The sequence below is a fragment of the Dipodomys spectabilis genome, unplaced genomic scaffold (genome assembly GCF_019054845.1).
Source record: "Dipodomys spectabilis isolate Male_0828 unplaced genomic scaffold, ASM1905484v1 ptg000207l, whole genome shotgun sequence".
Taxonomy (NCBI): Eukaryota; Metazoa; Chordata; class Mammalia; order Rodentia; family Heteromyidae; genus Dipodomys; species Dipodomys spectabilis.
The window spans coordinates 13,182,019-13,204,670 of record NW_024870884.1 but is presented as its reverse complement, the minus strand read 5'-3'; the positions used below and the strand labels follow the sequence as shown (position 1 = coordinate 13,204,670).

General features: G+C 49.2%; 2 protein-coding genes across 5 annotated transcripts in view; both read left to right on the top strand.

Annotated features, from left to right (window-relative positions):
• The window catches only part of Rassf4 (Ras association domain family member 4), a 33,025-nt gene extending 23,882 nt beyond the window's left edge, over positions 1-9,143 (top strand). For both annotated transcript variants that reach the window (XM_042696380.1, XM_042696381.1), the window contains exons 6-11: positions 102-259; positions 4,216-4,317; positions 4,564-4,615; positions 5,106-5,227; positions 6,497-6,594; positions 8,337-9,143. In XM_042696380.1, the coding sequence (XP_042552314.1) occupies positions 102-259; positions 4,216-4,317; positions 4,564-4,615; positions 5,106-5,227; positions 6,497-6,594; positions 8,337-8,397 (593 nt within the window). In that variant the 3' untranslated portion in view covers positions 8,398-9,143. The remainder of the gene's footprint in view (positions 1-101; positions 260-4,215; positions 4,318-4,563; positions 4,616-5,105; positions 5,228-6,496; positions 6,595-8,336) is intronic.
• A 627-nt stretch (positions 9,144-9,770) lies between these two features.
• Positions 9,771-22,283, top strand: Znf22 (zinc finger protein 22). Of its 3 annotated transcripts, none has more exons than XM_042696383.1 (2): positions 9,771-9,930; positions 20,252-22,283. In XM_042696383.1, exon 2 carries the CDS (start codon positions 20,353-20,355, stop codon positions 21,142-21,144), a length of 792 nt encoding a protein of 263 aa, XP_042552317.1. In that variant the 5' UTR covers positions 9,771-9,930; positions 20,252-20,352; the 3' UTR covers positions 21,145-22,283. The 3 variants fall into 3 exon arrangements, with proteins under 3 accessions (XP_042552317.1, XP_042552316.1, XP_042552318.1); XM_042696382.1 differs by lacking the exon at positions 9,771-9,930 and adding an exon at positions 16,887-16,930; XM_042696384.1 differs by lacking the exon at positions 9,771-9,930 and adding an exon at positions 17,409-17,428.
• Positions 22,284-22,652: the final 369 nt, after the last annotated feature.

Here is a 22,652-nt window from a genome sequence, read left to right as displayed (position 1 = left end):
CGGGGCTCTGGGAGCCTCACAGCCCCTGTGGCAATGGTTCCCACTGCTAGGGCCATGGCAGTTGCTACCTTTTCCTCCTCCATTCTCTTTTCCCTTTGCAGGGTCCCTGGAGGAGGAGGAGGAGATCCCACAGCTGCTGCGGACCCAGAGCGATGCCAGCTGTGTGATCCAGAGGAGGCCCAAGTCCCGCACACCTGCTGAGGCCCAGCGGGTGCGGAGACACCGCTTCTCCATCAACGGGCACTTCTACAATCACAAGGTAACGTCCCCACCCGGCCTTGTCCCCGGTCCGGTGTGCAGGAATCATCCCCCTGCTCAGAGTCAGGAGCCCCATTTCACCAGGACCTTCCGGTGTGCAGGAATCATCCCCCTGCTCAGAGTCAGGAGCCCCATTTCACCAGGACCTTCCCATCCTGATTTCTCAGGAGGAGAAATAACCAGTCCAAAGTCACCTCAGCATAGCACTTCCATCCTCAACCCACACCATCTCCACCCCCCTGCCCGGTCCAGACATCCCCCACATCCTGTGGGGTTTGGGCAAGTGAAGCTTAAGGCAGTTAGACAATATAGGTCACGCCTGTCATCCTTGCTACTCAGGAGACTGAGATCAGAGGGTAGACATTCCAAGCAGTCCTCCTTGAGACTCCCCTAACCACCAGGAAGCTGGAGCTGTGGATTCAATGGTAGAGCATCAATCAGCCTTGAGCACAAAAGCTCAGGAACAAAGCCCAGGTCCTGCATTCAAACCCTAGTATTTACACATGCAGCACACACACACACACACACACACACACACACACACACACACACACACACACACACACACACAGAGCTTAAGGCAAACAGTAATGCTGAGTTTATTACCATGATTATCGTTATGATTGTTGGTACTAGAGTTTGAGCTCAGGATTCCCAGTTGCTAGGAAAGTGCCATACCAAAGAGCCATAGCCACCACCCACCAAGATTATCATTAATGCTGACATTTCTGATGGCCCCACCCTCCAGCTCCATCGACTGTTTGTTCCTGGGAACACTGTGTATCCAGCTGCCCTTTCTGGGTCAATTAAGCCTTCTCAGTGAGGTGTGCCCCAGGGCCTGCGTGTTCCCACAGAACCTGGGTGGCTTCTAATTCCCAGCACTCAGCCTTTTGTCCTAGTATGTATTGTACCGACCTTGGAGAAAGCACCATTTCCCCCATTACATCATAAGTAAACAACTAGAGAAGTGGATTGTGACTATAAATGGAAGGGCGGCTTGGGTGAGGCCCTGTTTAGGGTGTCCTGTGACCTGCCGTATCCTGCTATACCGGGAAAGAAAGTGGAGGCCTTTCCAGTGTGAGCCACTTGTGTGTGTGTGTGTGTGTGTGTATGTGTGTGTGTGTGTGTGTGTGTGCATGCATGCATGTACATGTGCCAGTATTGGGGCTTGAACTCGTGGCCTCTCACTCTCTCTTCCCTTTTTGCTCAAAATTGGTGCTCTACCACTGAAGCTATAATTTCACTTCAAGCTTTTTGCTGGTTAGTTGGAGATAAGAGGCTCACAGATGTTTCTGACCTGGCTGGCTTTGATCCTTTATCCTCAGATCTCAGCCTCCTGAATAGCTAGGATTACAGGCATAGCTACTGGCACCCAGCTGGTGTAGCATTTAAATGAGGTCTTTTTGAGATGAGAAAGTAACCTAAGGCCCTCTATTCTTACTTGGAGCTGACTAATTTCATCTTCAGTTCTTACTTGGAGCTGACTAATTTCATCTTCGGGAAAGGCCTCCTGTTGACAAGATCATATCCTTAAGAAGCCTAACGTCTCTGTTCCTTATTTCTTGGAAATGGAAGGCCTAACTCTGCCCTGGGTGGAGTGAGTGTATGAGCCACATCCTCCAGGTCTCAGCTGCGGAGAGCTACAGTTTGAGGCTAATGCTGGATCAGAAACTAGCTAGGGATACTGAAAAAGAGCCTTAAGGGCTGGGAAGGTGGCTCAGTGGTAGAGCGCTTGCCTTGCATGCCTGAGGCCCTGGGTTCGATTCCTCAGCACCACATACGCAAAAAGAAAAAAGCTGAAAGTGGCGCTGTGGCTCAAGTGGTAGAGCACTAGCCTTGAGCTGAAGAGCTGAGGGACAGCACCCAGGCCCAGAGTTCAGGCCCCACGACCGGACCCAAAAAAAAAAAGAGCCTTAAGTACCCTGAGCTACTTCCTTGGGAAAGCAAATTGTAGAAGCAGACTCTGCAGACTTGAACTTGGCTTGTGGAACAAGGAGAAGTCCAGTCACACAGAAGGGGCAGCACACCACCTCCCAGCTTCATTGGGGTTTCAGCCATCACACAGTTCTTAGTCAAGGCACTGTCCTTTCTAGAGGGGCAACCCTGACTAGCTTTTTTTTTCTTTTGGTGCCAGTCCTAGGGCTTGAACTCAGGGCCTAGGCACTATCCCTGAGCAGTTTCACTCAAGGCTAGTGCTCTACCACTTCAGTCACAGCTCTACTTCTTATTTTCTGGTGGTTATTTGGAGATAAAAGTTCCATGGAGCCGGGCACTGGTGGCTCACGCCTGTAATTCTAGCTACTAGGAGGCTGAGATCTGAGAATCGTGGTTCAAAGCCAGCCCGGGCAGGAAACTGTGAGGCTCTTATTTCCAATAAACCACTAGAAAACTGGAAGTGGTGTTATGGCTCAAGTGGTAGAGCACTCGCTCGCCTTAAGCTGAAGAGCTGAGGGATAGCGCCCAAGCCCAGAGTTCAAGCCCCACAACCGACCAAAAAAAAAAAACAGTTCCAGCTTCAAACTGTAATCTTCATATCTAAACCTTCTGAGTAGCTAGGATTATAGGCGTGAGCCATGGTGCCTGGTGTGACCAGCTATTTAACACCACTCCCCCAAGCATACACCTTCTTTCTAAGGAAAAGGAACTAATTCCACATGATTCATTGGGGAGTTAAATTGAAGCCTGTCTTAAAATATTCAGCAGCTGGGAGCCGGTGGCTCACACCTGTCATCCTAGCTACTCAGGAGACTGAGATCTTACAATAGTTGTTTGAAGCCAGCTGGGGCAGAAGAATCAGTGATACTCTTTTTTAGTTTTTCCCCAGTCATGGGGCTTGAACTCTGGGCCTGGGCACTGTCCCTGAGCTCTTCAGCTCAAGGCAAGTGCTCTTCCACTTGAGCCACAGCACCACTTCTGGTTTTCTGGTGGTTAATTGGGGATAAGAGTCTCACGGACTTTCCTGCCCAGGCTGGCTTTGAACTGTGATCCTTAGATCTCAGCCTCCTGAGTAGCTAAGATTATAGGTGTGAGCCACCAGCGCCTGACAGTGATAGTCTTATCTTCAATTAACCACCAAAAAGCTGGAAATAGGAAATAGAGCTGTAGTTCAAGTGGGAGGGTAGCAGTGTTGACTGAAAAAGTTTAGGGACAGTGCCCAGGCCCTGAGTTCAAGCTCCAGTACCAACACACACACACACACACACACACACACACACACACACACACACACACACACACACACACACGGAATACAGTGAGTCCACCCAAAACATGTCTATGGCACAGGGGGCTTGAAGGATCCTGTCATACATATGTAGCAAAAAGATGAGCTATGCGTGGCATTGTGTCATCCAGGTGATGTGTCTTCAGATACTTTTACCTCAAAGCACACTTCACAAAAGTGCTCTGACATGGTACTTATGAGACAGCAGGTTAGAACTCTACTTCAGAGGCAGATTCTGGTTCAGGAGGTCTAATCATTGGAGAAGAGGAAGGACAAAAGTAGGACTGTACTTCACTTGATGAAGCGGGGCTGGGCCACATGTGGAGTTGCAGGGTTTTGGAAGGTGGTACTGTAGACATTAGTATGGAAAATGGTCTGGAAGGCCTAAGGTGAAGGGATTTGTTGGGAAGTTCTGCAGTGTGACTTGGGGGCCTCCTATTAGGCACTGTGGGGAGATGGCAGCTCCTGGGAATCTCTAGCCTGTAGAATCAACAGACACTAGATGATTTGAGCCATCTGATGAACTGGATCCTGGGGTCCAGAGAACTGGTCCTGATGGACACATGGCCATCTTTCTTAAGCTCCAGAAGGCACTGTTAGCTTCCCAGGTCCATACGAGCCAAACTGCATGTGGGTGAGCAGGTGCTGGTGCTCCTGGGGCCCAAAGTGCATCACTGAGAACCAGCCCAGGGCTTCTCCAGGCCTGCTCTGAGCTGACCTTCTGCCCTGCGCAGACCTCTGTGTTCACTCCTGCCTATGGATCCGTGACCAATGTGAGGGTCAACAGCACTATGACCACCCTGCAGGTACTTACGCTGCTGCTGAACAAGTTCCGGGTAAGTCTGGCCCCATGGGGGCAGCCCTGGCCCAGGATGCTAGCAGTCTGCATTGTGGGAACAGGGCTGGCAAGGCTGCGGTCAGCTGCCCATGGCTCCTATGACAAGCCCAATAAGGCTTTCTCTGCTGAGAGGGCATCCCTGGGATTTTAAACAGAGGAATGGGGCTTGGTGGCTTTTGTGGTTGTGGTCCCTCTGTTTCCCTTTATCTCTACGACCTGTGTCTGACTTCCTGTGACTGTGCAGGTGGAAGATGGACCCAGTGAGTTTGCGCTCTACATCGTCCATGAATCTGGTGGTAAGTGTCAGTTTCTACTTCTAGGTCATAAAAGCAACAAGGCAAACTCACAGCCAGTGCTTTCTCTGTAAAGGCCCTGGCGTGGCTGAATCGGTTGATTTGGCAGCCTCTGTCCTCTTCCTCACACATCTCTTCTTCAGCCCAAACCCAGGCATGCTTACTATCATTCTCAGAATTTCATGGTAACTGCAAAGTCCTCATTAGCCTTTTTGTTGTTGCTGTTTGTGGTGGTTGTGGGGCTTGAGCTTAGGGCCTGAGCACCGTCCCTGAGCTCTTTTACTCAAGGATAGTGCTCTACTGCTTGAGCCACAGATCTACTTCTGGCTTTTTGGTAGTTTGTTGGCGATAAGAGTTTCCCAAACTTTCCCACTGGGGCTGGCTTTGAACTTTGATCCTTATATCTCTGCCTCCTGAATAGTGAGGATTACAGGCCTGAGCCACCGGTACTCAGCAATTACATAGGACTTTTCTATGATGACATTTCTTACAGAGAGGACCAGATTAAAGGACTGTGAGTACCCACTGATTTCTAGAATCCTGCATGGGCCCTGTGAGAAGATTGTCAAGATCTTCCTGATGGAAGCTGACCTGGGCGAGGAGGTACCTCATGATGTAAGTGGCCCTGGGCTGGGGCCTGCTCCTCGGGAGGGCTTAGGAGGACACTGGGGGCTCCAGAGGGCTCTGAAGGTGACTTTGGCCCTGAGAGCGTCCTCCAGGATGATGCCTTCCAGGCTTCCACCGACATCCAGTAGGACTCCAGTTCTTCAGCCTCCTGTCCTGTGGCCTCCAGCTACATAGCCTGCTTAAAAGAAAGATGAATTAGGGTCTAGAAAACCATAGCCTTGTCATTTTCCTCTGAGACAGATTCCTTCATTAGAGCATGTTTTTGGTGCAAGTCCTGGGGCTTGAACTCACGGCCTGAGTGCTATCACTTCTTTTTCTTCAAAGCGAATGCTCTACCACCTGTGCCACGGCACTATTTTCAGCTTTTACTGAGTAGTTTATTGGAGATAAGAATCTCAGATTTTCCTGCCAGGCTGGCTTTGAACCGTGATCCTCTGATCTCAGCCACCAGCACCCAACCATCACAGCATTGTTGCCATTACATGAAACCCACACAAGAACTCCTCATCTAGGGCCCAACTTGAGCCTTTGCAAAGAAAGGAAGTATCTAAGCCTCACTAATAGTCCAGGTTCTAGCCAATAGATGAGCAGGTTTCCAAACTCCATGGCAGAAGAGACCTGGAGAGTTTCAACCGGAGCAGGCCAGGTGCCCCACCCACTCGGCCTTCCCACGGGACTGGTATAGCTTTGCTCCATTGTTAGAAACAATGGCAATCCTGTTGCCCAGCCCCTCCCGCCTCTGAGAACACTACTGGACCACTGGACAGTGTAACAGTAGTGAATGCTTTTCCTAATATTCAGCTCAGTATTTCCTCCCAGGAATAACAGCTGCCTTTGAGAAGAACAAAAACAAAAAGAAAATGTTCCTATTCTCCCATGACACAAAGAAGAGCAGAGTTAGGAGTAAGGTGAAAAGAGGAGCAGATTCTGTGGGTTCAAGACATTGTCTGGCTTGAGGTGACCAAAAAGACATTTTGGAAAGCCAGACACGGGTGGCTCATGCCTATCATCCTTGCTATTTAGGAAGCTGATATCTAAGGATCATGGTTCAAAGCTAGCCTGGGGCAGGAAAGTCTGTGAGATGCTTATTTCCAATTAGCTACCCAAAACCCAGAAATGGAGCTGTAGCTTAGTGACAGCCTTGAGAGAAAAAGCTTAGGGTTAGCACCGAGGCCCTGAGTTCATGCTCCAGAACTGGCACAAAAATTTTGTGCTTCTGGTTTCATTCACATCAAAAATGTTCTTGGATTTTTCTAGGTCGCCCAGTACATTAAGTTTGAAATGCCAGTGCTGGACAGTTTTGTTGAAAAGTTAAAAGAAGAGGAAGAAAGAGAAATAATCAAACTCACCATGAAGTAAGCAACACCACCTAAGCCACTGGCGGGTCCTGACCTCCAGGTCATGTGTGCAGGGCGCCCTGTGCTCCGTGGACAGTTGTTTCTCCTCTGAAGGTGCCAGGTGGGCTTGCTGCTTTGGAAAGCCTGCTGACCCTGGCATCCCAGCCGTACTGTCTGGCCCCTGCTCAGTACTGACATCAAGCTGAGGAGAGAGCCTGCCAACCTAGAGGGGGACACCCACTTAGATGGGACTCAAGCTGAAGGAGGGCCGCAGAAGAAAAGGCAGAGGCAGGAGTGTGGTAGCTGTGGGGTGAGGTGTGTGTTGTTATTGTTTTTTAACCAGTCCTGGAGCTGGAACTCAAGGCCTTGGTGCTGTCCCTGAGCTTTTTTGCTCAAGCTTGGTACTTTATCACCTGAGCCACAGCTCTCTACTTCCAACTTTTTTTGGGTTCACTGGAAATAAGAGTCTCACAGACTTTCCTGCCTGCACTGGCTTTAAACCTTGACCCTCAGATCTCAGCCTCCTGAGTAGCTAGGATTATAGATGTGAGCCACTGGCATCTGGCTTGTTTTTATGTTTTTGGTTTTTATTTTTAATTTGTGTGGGGGTGGGTGTAGGGATATGGATATGGGGCTTGAACTTAGGGCCTGGGTGTTAAACTTTAGCTTTTTTGCTCAAAGCTGGTGTTCTACCACTTGAGACAGACCTCCACTTCCAGCATCTTAGTGCTTAATTGGAGGTAAGAGTCTCATAGGCTTCATTTCTGCCCAGGCTGGCTTTGAACTGTGATCCTCAGATCTCAGCCTCCTGAGTAGCTAGGATTATAGATGTGAGCCACCAGTGCCTGGCCATTCCAGGGTTTTAGAGTTGGAAAGGAGCTAGGGATTTAGCTAGTCAGTCTGCTCATGTGGCACAAGTTAGTTGCCAAGCCCAGACTGCCTGATCCAGGTCTGCCACCCCAGCTCTCTGCCCCAGCACATCCCTGTGTATTGTGAACTCGTGGAATAGAATTGTCCTCATTCCAAGTTTTTGTTGTTATTGTTTTGAGGTGTGTATGTGCGTGTGAGCGCGCGCGCGCGCGCGTGTGTGTGTGTGTGTGTGTGTGAGAGAGAGAGAGAGAAAGAGAGAGAGAGGAGAGAGAAAACTAGGGGCTTGCACTCAGGGCCTAGGTACAGTCCCTTATCTGGTGCTCAACTACTTGAGCTTGAGTTATGTGGTGGTTGATTGGACATTCTGTAGTTGTGTGTGTGTGTGTGTGTGTGTGTGTGTGTGTGTCTGTCTGTCTGTCTGTCTGTCTGTCTATCTTGGAGCTTGAACTCAGGTCCTGGGTATTGTATGTCCCTAAGGTGGGTTTTTTGTTTTGTTTTGTTTTTCTCTGTAGGCCAGTGCTCTACTGCTTGAGCCATATACCTCTACTTCTGTTATTTTTTGGTGGTTAGTTGGAAATAAGATTCTCACAAACTTTCTTGCCTGGACTGGCCTTGATCTCAGGCTTCTGAGTACTTAGGATAACAGACATGAGCCACCGGCTCCTAGCCTAGCATTCTGTTCCGAAGGTCTATGCAGTCTGCAGTCCTGCTCACCCTTCATAAGAGGGCCAAGGCTGCTCCCCTCTGTGGTGGAGGAGAGGTGATGGTGGGCCATTAGCCAGTTGGGAGCAGTGGTTTCCTGAACCAGAGAGCTGTACTCTCTCCTTCCCTCCCTCTCTTCTGCCTCCCCTCCCCCCAGCCTCAGTCACCTTATCTGTGTCTCCCTCAAGGTTCCAAGCCCTTCGTTTGACAATGCTACAGCGCCTGGAACAGCTAGTGGAAGCCAAGTAGTCAGCTAGCACCTGACTCTTCGGACGTCCCCAGTGACAACCGCATGAGGAGTTCCAGTGGCCCAGCGCAGCATGGCTACTGACCAATGGCCTCTGTGTCCCTGCAGGAACCTGGCATCTGTGCTTCTACCCTGCCCAAAGCCCAAGTAGCCTTTCTGCATACCTCTCCTCAGCCCCATGGGAACCCCCTTCCAGGGAGCAGATCGGGGCCTGAGGAGCCAGAAACACGCCAGCTGTGTTCTGTGTGTGAGGCTGGCCTGCCAGTGTGGCATCAGCCATGTTTATATGGATGTTGGTATGGAAATCCATTCATTCACCTCTCTCAATCAGGAGAGTAGCAGCTGACCCATCCCTCGGGGCCTGGGCTTTATCGGCTTGCCCAGAACCCTGCCTCATCACAAGTTCCTGTCATCATCCTTGAACCATCCATGAACCACACGATCCCTGTCTTCTCCCCTGCCATGCACAGAGCAGGCCTGCCACCCATATGGAGACAGACATAATGTCATGGCACGACACCCCTCCCTCCAGTGCAGATGTGAGATCTGCAATACAACCATGAGGACCCCATCTGATGTCTGCAGAAGTATCTTCACTTCTCAGTGAGACCCACAGAATTCTCTTTGTGTGTGGGCAAGTGCACACACCCGTGTGCATGCACCTGTACACGCAGTACTGGAGCTTGAACTCAGGGTTTGGGCTCTGTCCCTTAGCATTTCCACTTGAGCCACAGCTCTACTTCCAGCTTTTTTGGTGCTTAAGTAGAGATAAGAATCTCTCAGACTTTCCTGCCCAGTCTGGCTTCAAACCTAGATCCTCAGATCTCAGCCTCATGATTGGTTAGGATTATAGGCGTGAGCCACTGGCGCCCCTCCAAAACTTTTTCAAGAAGCTTACTGCAGGAAACATTTCAATTTAATCAGCCAAGGAGAGCAGTTCACCTGGCAATAAAGGACTGGTGGATATTGAAAGGCAATGCTCAGCTCCCCATCCCTCTTACTCTCCTGTGGGCCTCTGTGTGCATCTTCTCTACACTTGAGCCTTGTACTTCTAGTGTCAGGGAGCAATTCTTAATACTTCCCTGAAAAACAGAGCAAAGAGGTGAAAGGTCTGTTTGGGGACAAAGGGCTTTCAATTCCCTTGGGGCCAGATACTGGACAATTTGTGTTTGTTGACTGCTAGGGAATTTCTGGACTGAATGAGAAAAGCCTTTGCAAAATTATGCAAGGGTTTACATCAGTCTTGTGTTTGTCTAAAAGGAAAGCAAACTGGAGAGCAAATTCCTTTCCTGTTCGGTGCGGGGTGGGGTGGGGGTGGGGGTAGGGGTGGGGTCCAGGGACTGGGACTTAAAGGGAGAAGACGTAAAGGCTGGAGAAGGCAAGAGACGTCATCTCCAGTGCATGCCCAGCCTCTGCATGGCCTTGTGAAGAACAGAACTTGGGGACAGTTACTCTTCAGAGTGGACTTACTCCAAGTTTCTCCAGACCCAGCTCCATCATCTGAGAGACACATAGATGGCCGGAGAGGCCTAGAGGTGGTTTTCCTATCTTCTCCACTTTGGCACTATGGTATCTTAGGTATTCCATAAAACGTGCTGGATCTGGAGAAGGGAGATTCACTTCTCCCTCCCTCCCTTCCTCCCTTCCTCCCTTCCTCCCTCCCTCCCTCCCTCCTTTCCTTCCTTCCTTCTTTCCTTCTTTCCTTCCTTCCTTCCTTTCTTTTTTTCTTTCGTCAGTCATGGGGCTTGAACTCTGGGCCTGGGCACTGACCCTGAGCTCTTCAGCTCAAGGCAAGCACTCTACTACTGGAGCCACAGCACCACTGGTGGTTAATTGGAGATAAGATTCTCACAGAGGGGCTGGGAAGGTGGCTCAGTGGTAGAGCCCTTGCCTTGCATGCATGAGGCCCTGGGTTCAATTCCTCAGCACCACATAAGCAGAAAAAAAAAAGCTGGAAGTGGCGCTGTGGCTCAAGTGGTAGAGTGCTAGCCTTGAGCTGAAGAGCTGAGGGACAGTGCCCAGGCCAAGAGTTCAAACCCCACAACTGGACCAAAAAAAAAAAAAGTCTCACAGAATTTTCCTCCCCTGGCTGGCTTTGAATAGCAGTCCTCAGATCTCAGCCTCCTGAGTAGCTAGGATTATAGGTGTGAGCCACTGGCGCTGGGCTGAGATTCCTTTCCTTTTTCCTCTACATTTCCACCCTGACTTTTTTATTTTTTGGTGCCAGTACTGGGATTTGAACTCAGGGTTTGGGCACTGTCTTTTAGCTTTTTTACTCAAGGCTGATGCTCTGCACTTGAGCCACACTTCCAATTTTCAGTTTTTTTGGCGGTTATTTTGAGATAAGAGTCTCTTGGACTTTGCTGCCCAGTCTGGGTTTGAACTGTGATCCTTAGATCTCAGCTTCCTCTGTAGCCAGCATTGCAGGCGTGAGCCACCAGTGCCCAGCTGACCTTGACCTAATGGGAAGCCCTATCCTATAATACATGGGACCATGACTAGCGGAAGAGCTAGTGTACACCACCTGTGATGCTAACATTGATTGCTTCACTTGAAGGAGTTTGGGGCTTGGCATAGGGTCTGGAGCATGAGGAAAGTCAGTGGTGATGGCCTGGAAGTTACCCTGCATTACAGAATTTCCTTTCCAGAATGGTCTCTGGGATCTTCCAAGCAGGAGTTCATGAGAGTAGAAAATGAATCAGGTGCCATGGTTCAAGCTGATAGCAGCCATCCCAGAAGCACACAGACATAGGCACGTATAGCAAAGGGATTTATTCCCAGCCCGGGTGGGGGGGGGTGGCTGACAAGGCAACCTCTCTCATGGGAAAGGGAGAAATGGCACCTGTCTTAGTTCAGGGCATCGTTAAATAGTCAGGATTAGAGGTAGGAGGTACTCCGCATGCACAGCTGGTCACCAAAGATAGTGCATAGGCAGGATAGAGTTCAGGTCTGGGTGGAGGGCATTCTGCTGATGCAGCTAGGGGCTAGAGATACAGGCTGAGAGCTTAGGAGGGAGACTTACAGCCCAAATGGGAGAGGACATAGTAACAACACCTGTAATCCTAGCTTCTAAGGAAGTTGAGATCTGAAGATCCCACTTCAAAGATAGCCCAGGCAGAAAATCCGTAGGACTCTTACCTCCAATTAACCACCCAAAAGCTGGAAGTGGAGAACACCAGCCTTGAGTGAAGGCCCTGAGTTCAAGCTCCAGTACCAGAACAAAAAACAAAAGAGAAGGAAAAAGAGAGATGAAAAGAGGCCGGGAGCGAGGAAGAAAGAAGGAAGGAAAAGAGAAGGAAGGAAGGAAGGAAATCAAGCAGAAAGTCCCAGACAGTTTTACTTTTTGTATTTACAACTTCAGGTCTAGGACAACTACATGTCCACTTCACTGTAGCATGTTTGGCCCTAAAGGACAAAGACAGAGCCATAGTGTCTCCTCATGAGGAGAGGCAGGCCTGGCATTGGGAGTGTATAAAGACCAGTGAAGCAGAGAACCAGTTAAGTTCCTAGGAAAGTTCTGGGGAGATTACAAATGGGGAGATCCTGCTGGCCTAGGAGCAGGACTAGGGCTCGGATCAAGGAGGCTTTTGAAGTAGAAAATCTTGTAAGCACCCACCAGCCTGATTAGCTGGTTGATTTTTGCAATTGCTCAAATATCATGTCAGGCCTTTTTAGATAAGTTCAAGTGTGGAAATCATTATTCTTAACATTGATTTCTGAATATTGCAACGAAGAGGAAAATTGCACAGAAAAGGGAAAAAAAACAACTTCTTTTCACAACGTGCAGAGAGCGTCACAAATCTTTTCATCAACACGTTTGTTTTTCAGAGGCCATCAGCCAAGCTGCTAATTTGGAGTCTCTAACACAAGATTTCAGATATCAGAAACTAGGATAGCCTGCTGTCTGGGGAGAAGTTTAGTGCCAAGTATGGCTCATGGGTTTTATCAATCTCAAACAATGATGGTATCCAAAGATAAAGGGCAGATCCCTGCCAGAAAAATGCCATCTTCTATTCCAGAACTATCAGCCCAGCCCTCAGGGATCAGAGAAGGTTAACAAACCACACACGATGAAATCAACACAATTGTGAAAGGTCTGCACTCAGGAAAAGGAAAAACAGAGTTGTTTGTCCAGAACAAATGGCCAGAAGTGGGAGAGCTGGGGGGGGGGGGGGGGGGTGGGCAGAGGAGTGATCCAGCTTGTTTTTCTGTGGCCATAATCACCTGCCTGAAGTGTTTGCCAGAAAGTGGATTAAAGATCACATCATCAAAACAAAACCATCTACCCAGGATACACCTGGCACCTTTCGTCCCAGAGAAATAAGGCCAAGACTTACTAGGCAGTCTGGCCAGGTTTTTTTTTTTTTTTGTAGAGGATCTGGGATTTGGCCAAATGTGCCCTGGGTGTGGGCACTGGCGCCCTGCAGCTGCTTTGGAGGCAGGATATCCTTGTCAGTGGGGTGCTGAGTGCAGCCCCTCCCCTCTCACCGCCCCCAACCCCATCTGTCAGCCCCTCAGTAGCTATCAGGAAGGAAGCTTCACGCATAAAAGCAGCCAGATGCACGCACTATACTTAGGCCCTAAGAGCTGTGATTGTCTGGATGGGTGCCAGCTGTGGACATGCTGCCGGCCCGCAGCACAGCACGCAGGGTGGGGCTCACACCCTCTAGGGGCTTCTCAGGGAGGCTTACTGCAGCCCTGACATGGGAATCCCCATTTCCTTTCCCAGAAAACCCAAAGGAAACAAATCTCAAGCTGAAAAGGGCCATTGTCCAGGGTCCCTGGCTGAAGGGATGCTCAGGGGGAGACAGACCTCTGTAGGCTTGAGCTTCGGGTATGTGTGTGGCCGAAGCTGGTGGCTCACATCTCTCATCCCAGCTACTCGGGGCTGTGGTCTGAGGGTCCAGGTTCAAAACCAGCCTGGATAGGAAGGCCCTTGAAACTCTGATCACAATTAGGCATCAAAAAGCCAGTGGAGCTGTAGCTAAGTGGTAGAGTTGTCAGCCTTGAGTGAAAAAGCTAAGGGACAGCATCTAGACCCTGAGTTCAAACCCTAGTACCAGCGCATGCGTGCACATACACACACACACACACACACACACACACACACACACACACACACACTACACACTATCTTATCGTGTGTGTGTGTGTGTGTGTGTGTATGTGTGTATTAAAACCCTGAGAAATGGCAGTTGTCTTGCTAGGATGTATCCCAGCCTGGAAGATTCTTCTGCAATAAGCCTTTCAAATACCACCACACTCAGGGACATAGTGACCCCTGCTGGGCAGTTTTCCAGAGACACCCCAGCCAGTGAGAAGAGTGTGGCCTCTGTTTCAGCTGCCCTCTCTTGTCCCTGTCTCCTTTCTCAGGTATCACAGGTGGCCACAATTGATCATTTCATTTGCTTAAAAAGAAACTGGAAGGGGCTGGGAAGATGGCTCAGTGGTAGAGTTCTTGCCTTGCATGCATGAGGCCCTGGGTTCCATTCCTCAGCACCACATAAGCAGAAAAAGCCAGAAGTGGTGGTGTGGCTCAAGTGGTAGAATGCTAGCCTTGAGCTGAAGAGCTGGGACCCTGGGCTCGATTCCTCAGCACCACATAAGCAGAAAAAGCCAGAAGTGGCGGTGTGGCTCAAGTGGTAGAACGCTAGCCTTGAGCTGAAGAGCTGAGGGACAGTGCCCAGGCCCAGAGTTCTAGCCCCCACGACCAACCAAAAAATAAAAGAAGAAGGAAAAGAAACTGTAAGTTGGGCCCTGGTAGCTCAGACCTGTAATCCTAGCTACTCAGGAGGTTGATATCTAAGAACTGCAGTTCAAAGCCATTCTAGGCAGAAAAATCCATGAGACTCTTATTTCCAATTAATCAGCAAAAAGCTAGAAGTAGAGGAGTGGATCAAGTGGTAGAGCACTACTAGCCTTGGAAAAAGCCAGGCAAGAGTGCCAGACCCTGATTTCAACCCTCAGTTACAACACACACAAATATTAATGCAATAAACATTTACCGAGTGCTTGCTACCTGCTAAGTACCATCTTAGCACTGCAGAGGCACAACGAAGTAAAAAGACCCATCATGGCAGTTAATGTCACAGATCGGAAGCCTTTGGGGGATTTTGAACACGTGTCTTAAGGGATCACTGTGTGTTGCAACAAAAGCCAGTGCAAGCTGGGCACCAATGGCTAATGCCTGTAATCCCAGCTATTCAGGAGGCTGAGATCTAAGGATCCCAGTTTGCAGCCAGCCAGGGGAGGAAAGTCTTTGAGATGCTTATCTCCAATTAACTACCAGAAAATGGGAAGTGGCTCCAAGTGGTAGAATACTAGCCTTGAGCAAAAGAGCTTAGCACCCTGGTTGAGTTCACGCTCCACAATGGACAAACAAAAAACAACAAAACAGTGCAATACCAGACAGGAGATGATTGGGGTTGGTATACGCTATGGCAGGGCAGGTGTTGAAAGTGGCTCAACTCTGAATATACTTTGGAAACAGATTCAGTGAAACTTGTAGATGGATTGGATGTTATATTGGGGTAAGCAGTGACAACAAAGGTTTTGACGTAAGTAACTGATAGGATGGAGTTGTCATCAATGGCCAGGATGAAGACTATGAGGCATGAGTTAATTTGGTGCATGTTAGTTTGGCATGACTATCACACATATAATTAGGGCTCTTGAGTAATCAATTGGATACTCAAGTTTGGAGTTTAGTAGTATTTGTACCCCATGAATTACAGTCAGGGAGTCTCAGCCAGGAAGGGCTCCCTAGGGATCCAAGGGAGTCTAGAACATAGGAGAATACCAGTGAAGCTATTTCCTGAAAGGGACAGAAGCCAGAACTCATCACTAAAGAAAATCAAGTAGATCCATTCAAAATCAAGTCTTGGAGAGAATGATCAAGGGGGTAACATTAATCAAGAGTCATTGTACCTATAAACTGATTTGTTGAGTGTTAATTCGTTTGTACAACTACTTAAAAATAATACAAATATAAGCTGGGCACAGGTGACTCATGCCTATAATCTTAGCTACTCAGGAGGCTGAAATCTGAGGATCACAGTTCAAAACCAGCCTGGGCAGAAAAGTCCCCATGAGACTCTTATCTCCAATAAACTACTCAAAAAAACAAAACAAAGTGCCAGCGCTGGTGGCTCACGCCTATAATCCTAGCTACTGAGGAGGCTGAGATCTGAGGATCGCGGTTCAAAGCCAGCCCGGGCAGGAGAGACCGTGAGACTCCTATCTCCAATAAACCACCAGAAAACCGGAAGTGGAGCTGTAGCTCAAGTGATAGAGTGCTTGCCTTGAGCTGAAGAGCTGAGGGACAGCGCCCAGGCCCAGAGTTCAAGCCCCACGACCGACAAAAAAAAAACAAAAAAAAACAAAAGTGACACTGTGGCTCAAGTGGTAGAGTACTACTAGCCTTGAGCACAAAGAAGCTGAGTTCAAGCCTGGGACCTCCAGAAACAAAACAAAGAAAACGTATTTTTTTTTCTTTTTTGGGGGGGTCCAGTCGAGGGGCCTGAACTCTGGGCCTGGGCGCTGTCCCTCAGTTCTTCAGCTCAAGGCTAGCGCTCTACCACTTGAGCCACAGCGCCACTTCTAGCTTTTTTCTTTTTGCTTATGTGGTGCTGAGGAATCGAACCCAGGGCCTCATGCATGCAAGGCAAGCACTCTACCACTGAGCCACCTTCCCAGCCCCAGAAAACGTATTTTTTAAAAAAGACTTGGGAGTGGAAATTTCTTGGCCTCTCCCAAAGGGGGTTAGGTACTGTGCAAACATGAGCAAATTTCTTCTCTAAGTGTAAATTCCCTGGGCTGTAACTGAAGTATGATTTTTCCTAGCCTGTTGGTGAAAATAAATGAGTCGTGGGGGGAAAAGTGTATGTTTATACCAGATACCCAGTTATCTTTATTAAGAATGTAATAATTTCCAGTTGGACACCTGCTGGCCTGTAATCCTATTGACTCAGGAGGCTAAGGTCTGAGGATGGAAGTCAGCCTAGTCAGGAATGTCTGAGATTCTGATAGCCAATAAACTACTAAAAGAGCTGTAAGTGGCTGTGTGGAGCACAAGGCATCCTGGCCCCCCACTTCCCACCACCCCACCCCCTGCCATCCAGGTAGCAGGAGGTGTCTGAGGGGAGGGAGGGAGGTAGATGGGGGTCCAGGTGGATCTGGGCGCAGAGAGGGAGGGGCCAGCTGCCTGGCGGGAACTCCGGGGATGGCAGGGACACAGGCCTGGGTGGAGCCGAGGACCAAAGGTGAGCACAATGCTCACAGTAGGCACTCACGGAATGCCGCACAGTGTACACACACACACACACGTGCGCGCGCAGAGTATGCACACACACAGTGTACGCACACACACAGGCACGCGGCGGGCGGGCCGCACAGCCAGCACGGCTGGGGTGGGCGCCGACCATAGAGGGTCGCTCCGCCACGTTCCTAGAGCGGCCGCTGCGGCGCGGGCGGGAGGCCCACACTTCCGGCGGCGGGAGTGGCGCGGGGTGGCCAGAGCGGCGGGCTGCGGGCGAGGTGAACGGGCGCCGGGGCGCTCGGGGCACTGGGGCGGGTGCTGGCCGTGGCGGGGCGAGGCTGGGGCGGGCGGTTGGGCTGGACTTGAGGCGGGGCGGGGAGGCCGGGCTGGGCCTGGGGCGAGGCGGGGCGGGGAGGCGGGCGGGCTGGGCCTGGCGGGCGGCCTGGGGCTCGGGAGCCCCCAAATGGAGCCGGGACGGCGGGGCCTCGGGCCTTGAGCCGCCCGGCGATCGCCGCCTGCCCGGGCCCATTGTCTGCGCCGGGCGCGCGGCGTCCAACGGGCTGGAGAGCGGAGCCCGACCCCGGCCCGCGGCGGGGAGGCGCCGCGCCCTTCGGCCGTGGGTGCTGTGCTCGGTAGCTGGCTCCCGCGCTTCCCACCCCGACCCGAGCGGACTGCGCCCGACTGCGGAGCACCGGAGCCAGCCCCGTCCTGCAGAGTGGCTGGCTGGCCGGCCCGCGCCCGGCCTGGAGCCGCCCCGTTTGTGCATTTCCTCGTCTGTGGGTAGACTTTGACAGTGGTCGAGTTTCCAGACCTGACTTTTTTCTTTGTGCAGGAACTGGGGCTTGAACTCAGGGCCTGTGCCCTGCCCCTTAGCTTTATCGCTCCTGACTGACGCTCTGCTGCTTTTTGGCTCCACTTGGGGGCGTTTTGAGGGTTAATTGGAAATAAGACTGTCGTGGAATTTTCTGCCTGGGCCGGCTTTGAGCCACCATCCAAAGATCTCAGTCTTCTGAGTAGCTAGGATTGTCGACAAGAGCCACACCAGATGCCTGGCTCAGATCCGATTTTATTATTTAAAAAATACGTAAAATGGACTTGAAAAAAACGAAGGTTCTCGAAGCAGGCTGGGCAGGAAGCCTGAGAGACTCTTACCTCCAATCAACTAGCAATAAGTCAGAAATGGAGCTGTGGCTCAAGTGGTAGAGTGCCAGCCTTGAGCAAAAAAGCTAAGGGAAAGTGTTGAGGATGCTCTGAGTTTAAGGCCCAGGACTAATACCAAACAAACAAACAAATACAATTTCATTATAGCTACTTTTTGGAACTCTGTACCTAACCCAATGTCTCCTAGTACAATAGATTATATGTAAATATTTGAGAACCTTAAGGAATGGGTGTTGCTTTCTCTGAAACTTTGTGTTTTATGTAGTTTACTCATTCTAGATAGTAAGCATAACAGATATAATTATTATTGAGTACCAAGAAAAAGTTCAGGATATAGTAAGTTTCCAGTGTCTTATTACCCAAAACTCAGACAAGTTATTATTTGTTTTTGGTGCCAGTCCTGGGGCTTGAACTCAGGGGCTGGGCACTGCCTCTGAACATTTCTGGCTCAAGGCTAGCGCTCTACCACTTGAGCCACAATGCCACTTCCACCTTTTTTTGGTGTTTAACTAGAGATAAGAGTCTCATGAACTTTCCTTCTCAAGCTAGCTTCAAACAGCAATCCTCAGGTCTCAGCCTCCTAAGTAGCTACGATTGCAGGTATTTTCATTTTCTTGGTTAATATGCTGGCATGAAAAGAAACCCAGGGCAGTTACTCTCATTTTAGTCTCTTCCTTGACTTAAAAATAGAGAATAATGCCAACAATTTTATTGCTGGACTTAGCATTTCCCACCTTGCCTCTTAGTTGGAGTTTGTGGAGTTTTGTGTGTGTTGGCTATTTTTAATAGCCTCAAGAAAACCTTATACATAAATTTAATACATTTATTTGGTATTTTGAATTTTGTAGCATTAGAGTATTTTTTAAATTACTTTCTCAGCCAAGCGCATGGCCATGGTTTGCTTTCTACTTGCCATACTTGTTCTTTTCTTTGTGTTCCTGTGCCTATGCCTGTGTCTGTGCTGGGGCTTGCACCCAGGGCCTGAGCACTGTCCCTGAACTTTTTCTGCTGAAGGATAGTACTTTACTGCTTAAGCCACAGCTCTACTTGGAGCTTTTTGGGTAGTTTGGTGGAGATCAGAGCCTCAGACTTTCCTGCCTGGACTGGCTTCCAACTGCAAACCTCAGATCTTAGCCTCCTGAGTAGCTAAGATTACAGACATGAGCCATTGGTACCTGGCTTGCCATATTTGTTTTCTATCCCATTTCATTTCACTATTTTCCTGCTGTTTTATTACACCATCTGATAAGAGTTTTGCTGACATTTTTCTTCCAAAATATCTCTGTCCAAATCTAATCCACTTAGGTTTTCAAAGAATTTTCCTTTCTTGAATCATTAGAATCTGGCAAAGTAAAAATAAAGCATCTCTTCATTAAGATTTTCCTCATCTAGTATTTATTGAATTGACTCATAGTAAGCTTAGTATTCCCTATAGAGCAGCCTATACTTTCAAAACAATTTAAGCTGCATAGGGCTTACTCATCATCTATAGGTATGGAAATGAGGTTGCTGAACAAATAAATAAGAATGAGCAGGGCCCACCACCTGGCTCACACCTATAATCCTAACTACTCTGGCTGAGATTGAGGATCATAGTTTGAAGCCAGCCTGGGCAGGAAAGTTTGTGAGACTCCAGAAGTGGCACTGTGGCTTAAAGTAGTAGGGCATTATCTTGAGCTAAAAAGCTCAGGGACAGCACCCAGGTCCTGATTTCAAGAACCGTGACTGACCAAAAAAAAAAAAAAAGTAGGGCTTCCAAGTGCTGGTGGCTGATGCCTGTAATTCTCTCTACTTAGGAGGTTGAGATCTAAGGATAAACGTTTGAAGCCAGTCCAACAAAATTAACCAACAAAAAGCTCTAAGTGGAGCTGTGGCTTGAGTGAGCTCCAAAACTCAGGGACAGCACCCAGGCTCTTAAAATTAAGCTTCAGAACTGGCACACGCAATAATAATAATAGTAAGCAGAGGTACATCATAAAGTGATAACGATTCGTCATTCAGATTTGAATACTTTAGTCACTATGAGGAGTTTAACATAATAAATTTTAAACATAATATCTTGCTACTTGAATTGTGATTCTTTTTGCACTTTTGCTATTCCCACTAAGATTTTATCCCTTTCCCACTTTATTGTTGTTGTTCCAGCATTGGGGTTTGGATTCAGGGGGTGGGTACTGGCCCTTAGCCTCTTTTGCTCAAGGCTAGTACTCTCACATTTGAGCTACAGCATCACGTCTGGCTTTTTGCTGGTTAATTGTAGATAAGAGTCTCCAGGACTTTCCTGCTTGTACTGGCTTCAAACTGCAATCTATTCAGCCTCCTAGGAAGCTAGGATGACAGGCGTGATCAACAGCACCAGGCTTGAATGGAACTTTTGATGGGTTGAAGAGGTATTCAAGTTGAGTATCAGCATTTATAATTTGTTCTATGTTTTACAGGCAGAAGCTTCGGAGCTGTGTTACCTTGGCAAATGAGGCCTTAGTTGAGAAGAAGACAGTAGAGTTTGGCCTTGGCAGAGGGTTTGGCCTTGGTGTTCACCATGCGGTTAGGAAAGCCTAAGGGGGCCATTTCCCGGAGCTCGGGCCAGGGCAAAGCCCCCGAGAAGAAGCGCAAGGCCGGCCGGCAGCGGCAGCGCTGGGGCGTGAGCATCCGCTTCGACACGGGCTTGAGCAGACTGCAAAGAGGCCTGGACGAGAAGCCCTATAAATGCTCCAAATGCGAGAAGAGCTTCAGCCAGAGCTCTACCCTTTTCCAGCACCAGAAGATCCACACCGGGAAGAAGTCCCACCGGTGTGCCGACTGCGGGAAGAGTTTCTTCCAGAGCTCCAACCTCATCCAGCACCGGCGCGTGCACACCGGGGAGAAACCGTACACGTGTGACGAGTGCGGCGAGAGCTTCAAGCAGAGCTCCAACCTCATCCAGCACCAGCGCACGCACACGGGCGAGAAGCCCTACCAGTGCGACGCGTGCGGCCGCTGCTTCAGCCAGAGCTCGCACCTCATCCAGCACCAGCGCACGCACACCGGCGAGAAGCCCTACCAGTGCGGCGCCTGCCACCGCCGCTTCAGCCAGAGCTCGCACCTGCGCCAGCACAGCAAGGTGCACGCGGCGGAGCCGCCCCGCACCGGCAAGGCCAGGCCCAGGGCCCGCCCGGCGGCCTCCTGGAAGGCCGGCGCCGGGAGGAAGGTCAGCACGGGGAGGAAGGCCGCTGGCGCCGGGAGGAAGGCCGGCACGGGGAAGAAGGCCGGCGCCGGGAGGAAGGCCAGCACGGGGAGGAAGGCCGTACTGAAGGGCACGGCTTCCACTCTCTTCAAAAAAAAGAAAAAGTGAGGGGTAAAGAGAAGACTAGAGAAGCTTATAGTAGAGCACTTAGACCCCAGTTCTCCCCAGCACGGCGCCCTCGGGGACCCGTGAGCCTGCTGTGACATGGAGCAGGACACCCTCACAGGGCCATTTGCATCCCCCTGATAAAGGAGCACCGCGTTCTCCGGCGCACTGTAGAACTCCGCGTGCCAGGCCTACTCAGCCTAGGACTTTCTGTGGAAGGCGTAATTAGGTAAAAGGAAGAAAATTAATTTCAGAAGCAGGCGATTTTGTTCGTATCGTTTTGTATATTAACTCTTAGTTGATAAGTGACCAACGTTGGACCTCTTTAAGATGTGCTCAAATTCACAGATTTTTACTCAGCAAGGCCCATCTCTTATTTTGTTTCTTTGCTGATAGGAGTAAGAATGCCCCTGATTCTTATATTTTTAAGGAACAGTCCTAAAGAAGCCTGTGAGGATGAAGGCTTCTCTTGGTGCATGTTGATCTGTGCCCATAGCCTCTTGTCGTCTTCTGATTCTCTTAAACTGAGCCAGCCTTTTTACACATGAATAAACCATATTTTGCCAACAGAATCTCAGCTTCTGGCAAAAAAAAAAAAGAAAAAGAAGAAAGAAAAAAAAGAATGAGAAAATACCATTTACAGGTCTCCTTGCCTTTAAAACTGAACACTTGATAACATTGGTTATCTTAGACAATTCAGCTGCAAAAGTCATTTAATGTGCTGATAAATACATTGTAGCTTCTTTACAAAGTAGCTTTTCTATATTGGATGAATTGTTGAAGAAGGCTAGCAGGTAGCCTGTTAGAACAGTGCCAAGGGACTGGGTGTGTGGTTCATGCCTATAATCCCCAGCTGTTGGATAGAGGGTGGAGATGGGAGGATCACTGTTTGCAGCTGGCCCAGGCAGAAACCCTACCTGGAAAACAAACTAGGAAGCAAAAGGTAGTGTAGAGCGGCTTGCCTGGTCAGTGTACTGCATGCCAAGGATTTGGAACCTGCCAGCTGCCTACACTGATCAGGTGTAAACTATTATCAATGCTTTTAACATTCTGAGTTTTTGGTATCTTTTGTATAATCATTTAAGTTCCTGATGTATTGACAATTATCCACACAAAATAAAGATGAGATATTTTGCATACTACCATCTTCTGTTTATTTTTGGGGGGGAGGGGAGAATTGTTGAAACAATTCCCGCAAAAAGTTAACAGAGGAAGTGCTTGTGCCTTTTTTGATTTCCTCAAACATGTACTTTGCCTCCCTGTTAGGCTTGCATCAGTGCAGTGCCACAGAAGGTGGCCTTGTTGACAAGAGTTGTATCCCAGAGCAAATCCACAAAATATTCTGTAAGTATGATATATACAGTTATCTTTTACAAAAGACTCATTCTTGACTCCCTGTTAGAGCGAAGTTACTTGAGAGCTGAGACTTGACTGTCCAGTCTTTGGGGATTTAGGATCTCCTCTCAGTCTACTTTGTATTTAGCTTGTGTCTGGAGTAAAATGAACACCAT

Bases quoted from the DNA above. Each gene is read 5' to 3' on its own strand.
- Znf22 (XM_042696383.1), top strand. From the start codon at position 20,353: ATGCGGTTAGGAAAGCCTAAGGGGGCCATTTCCCGGAGCTCGGGCCAG.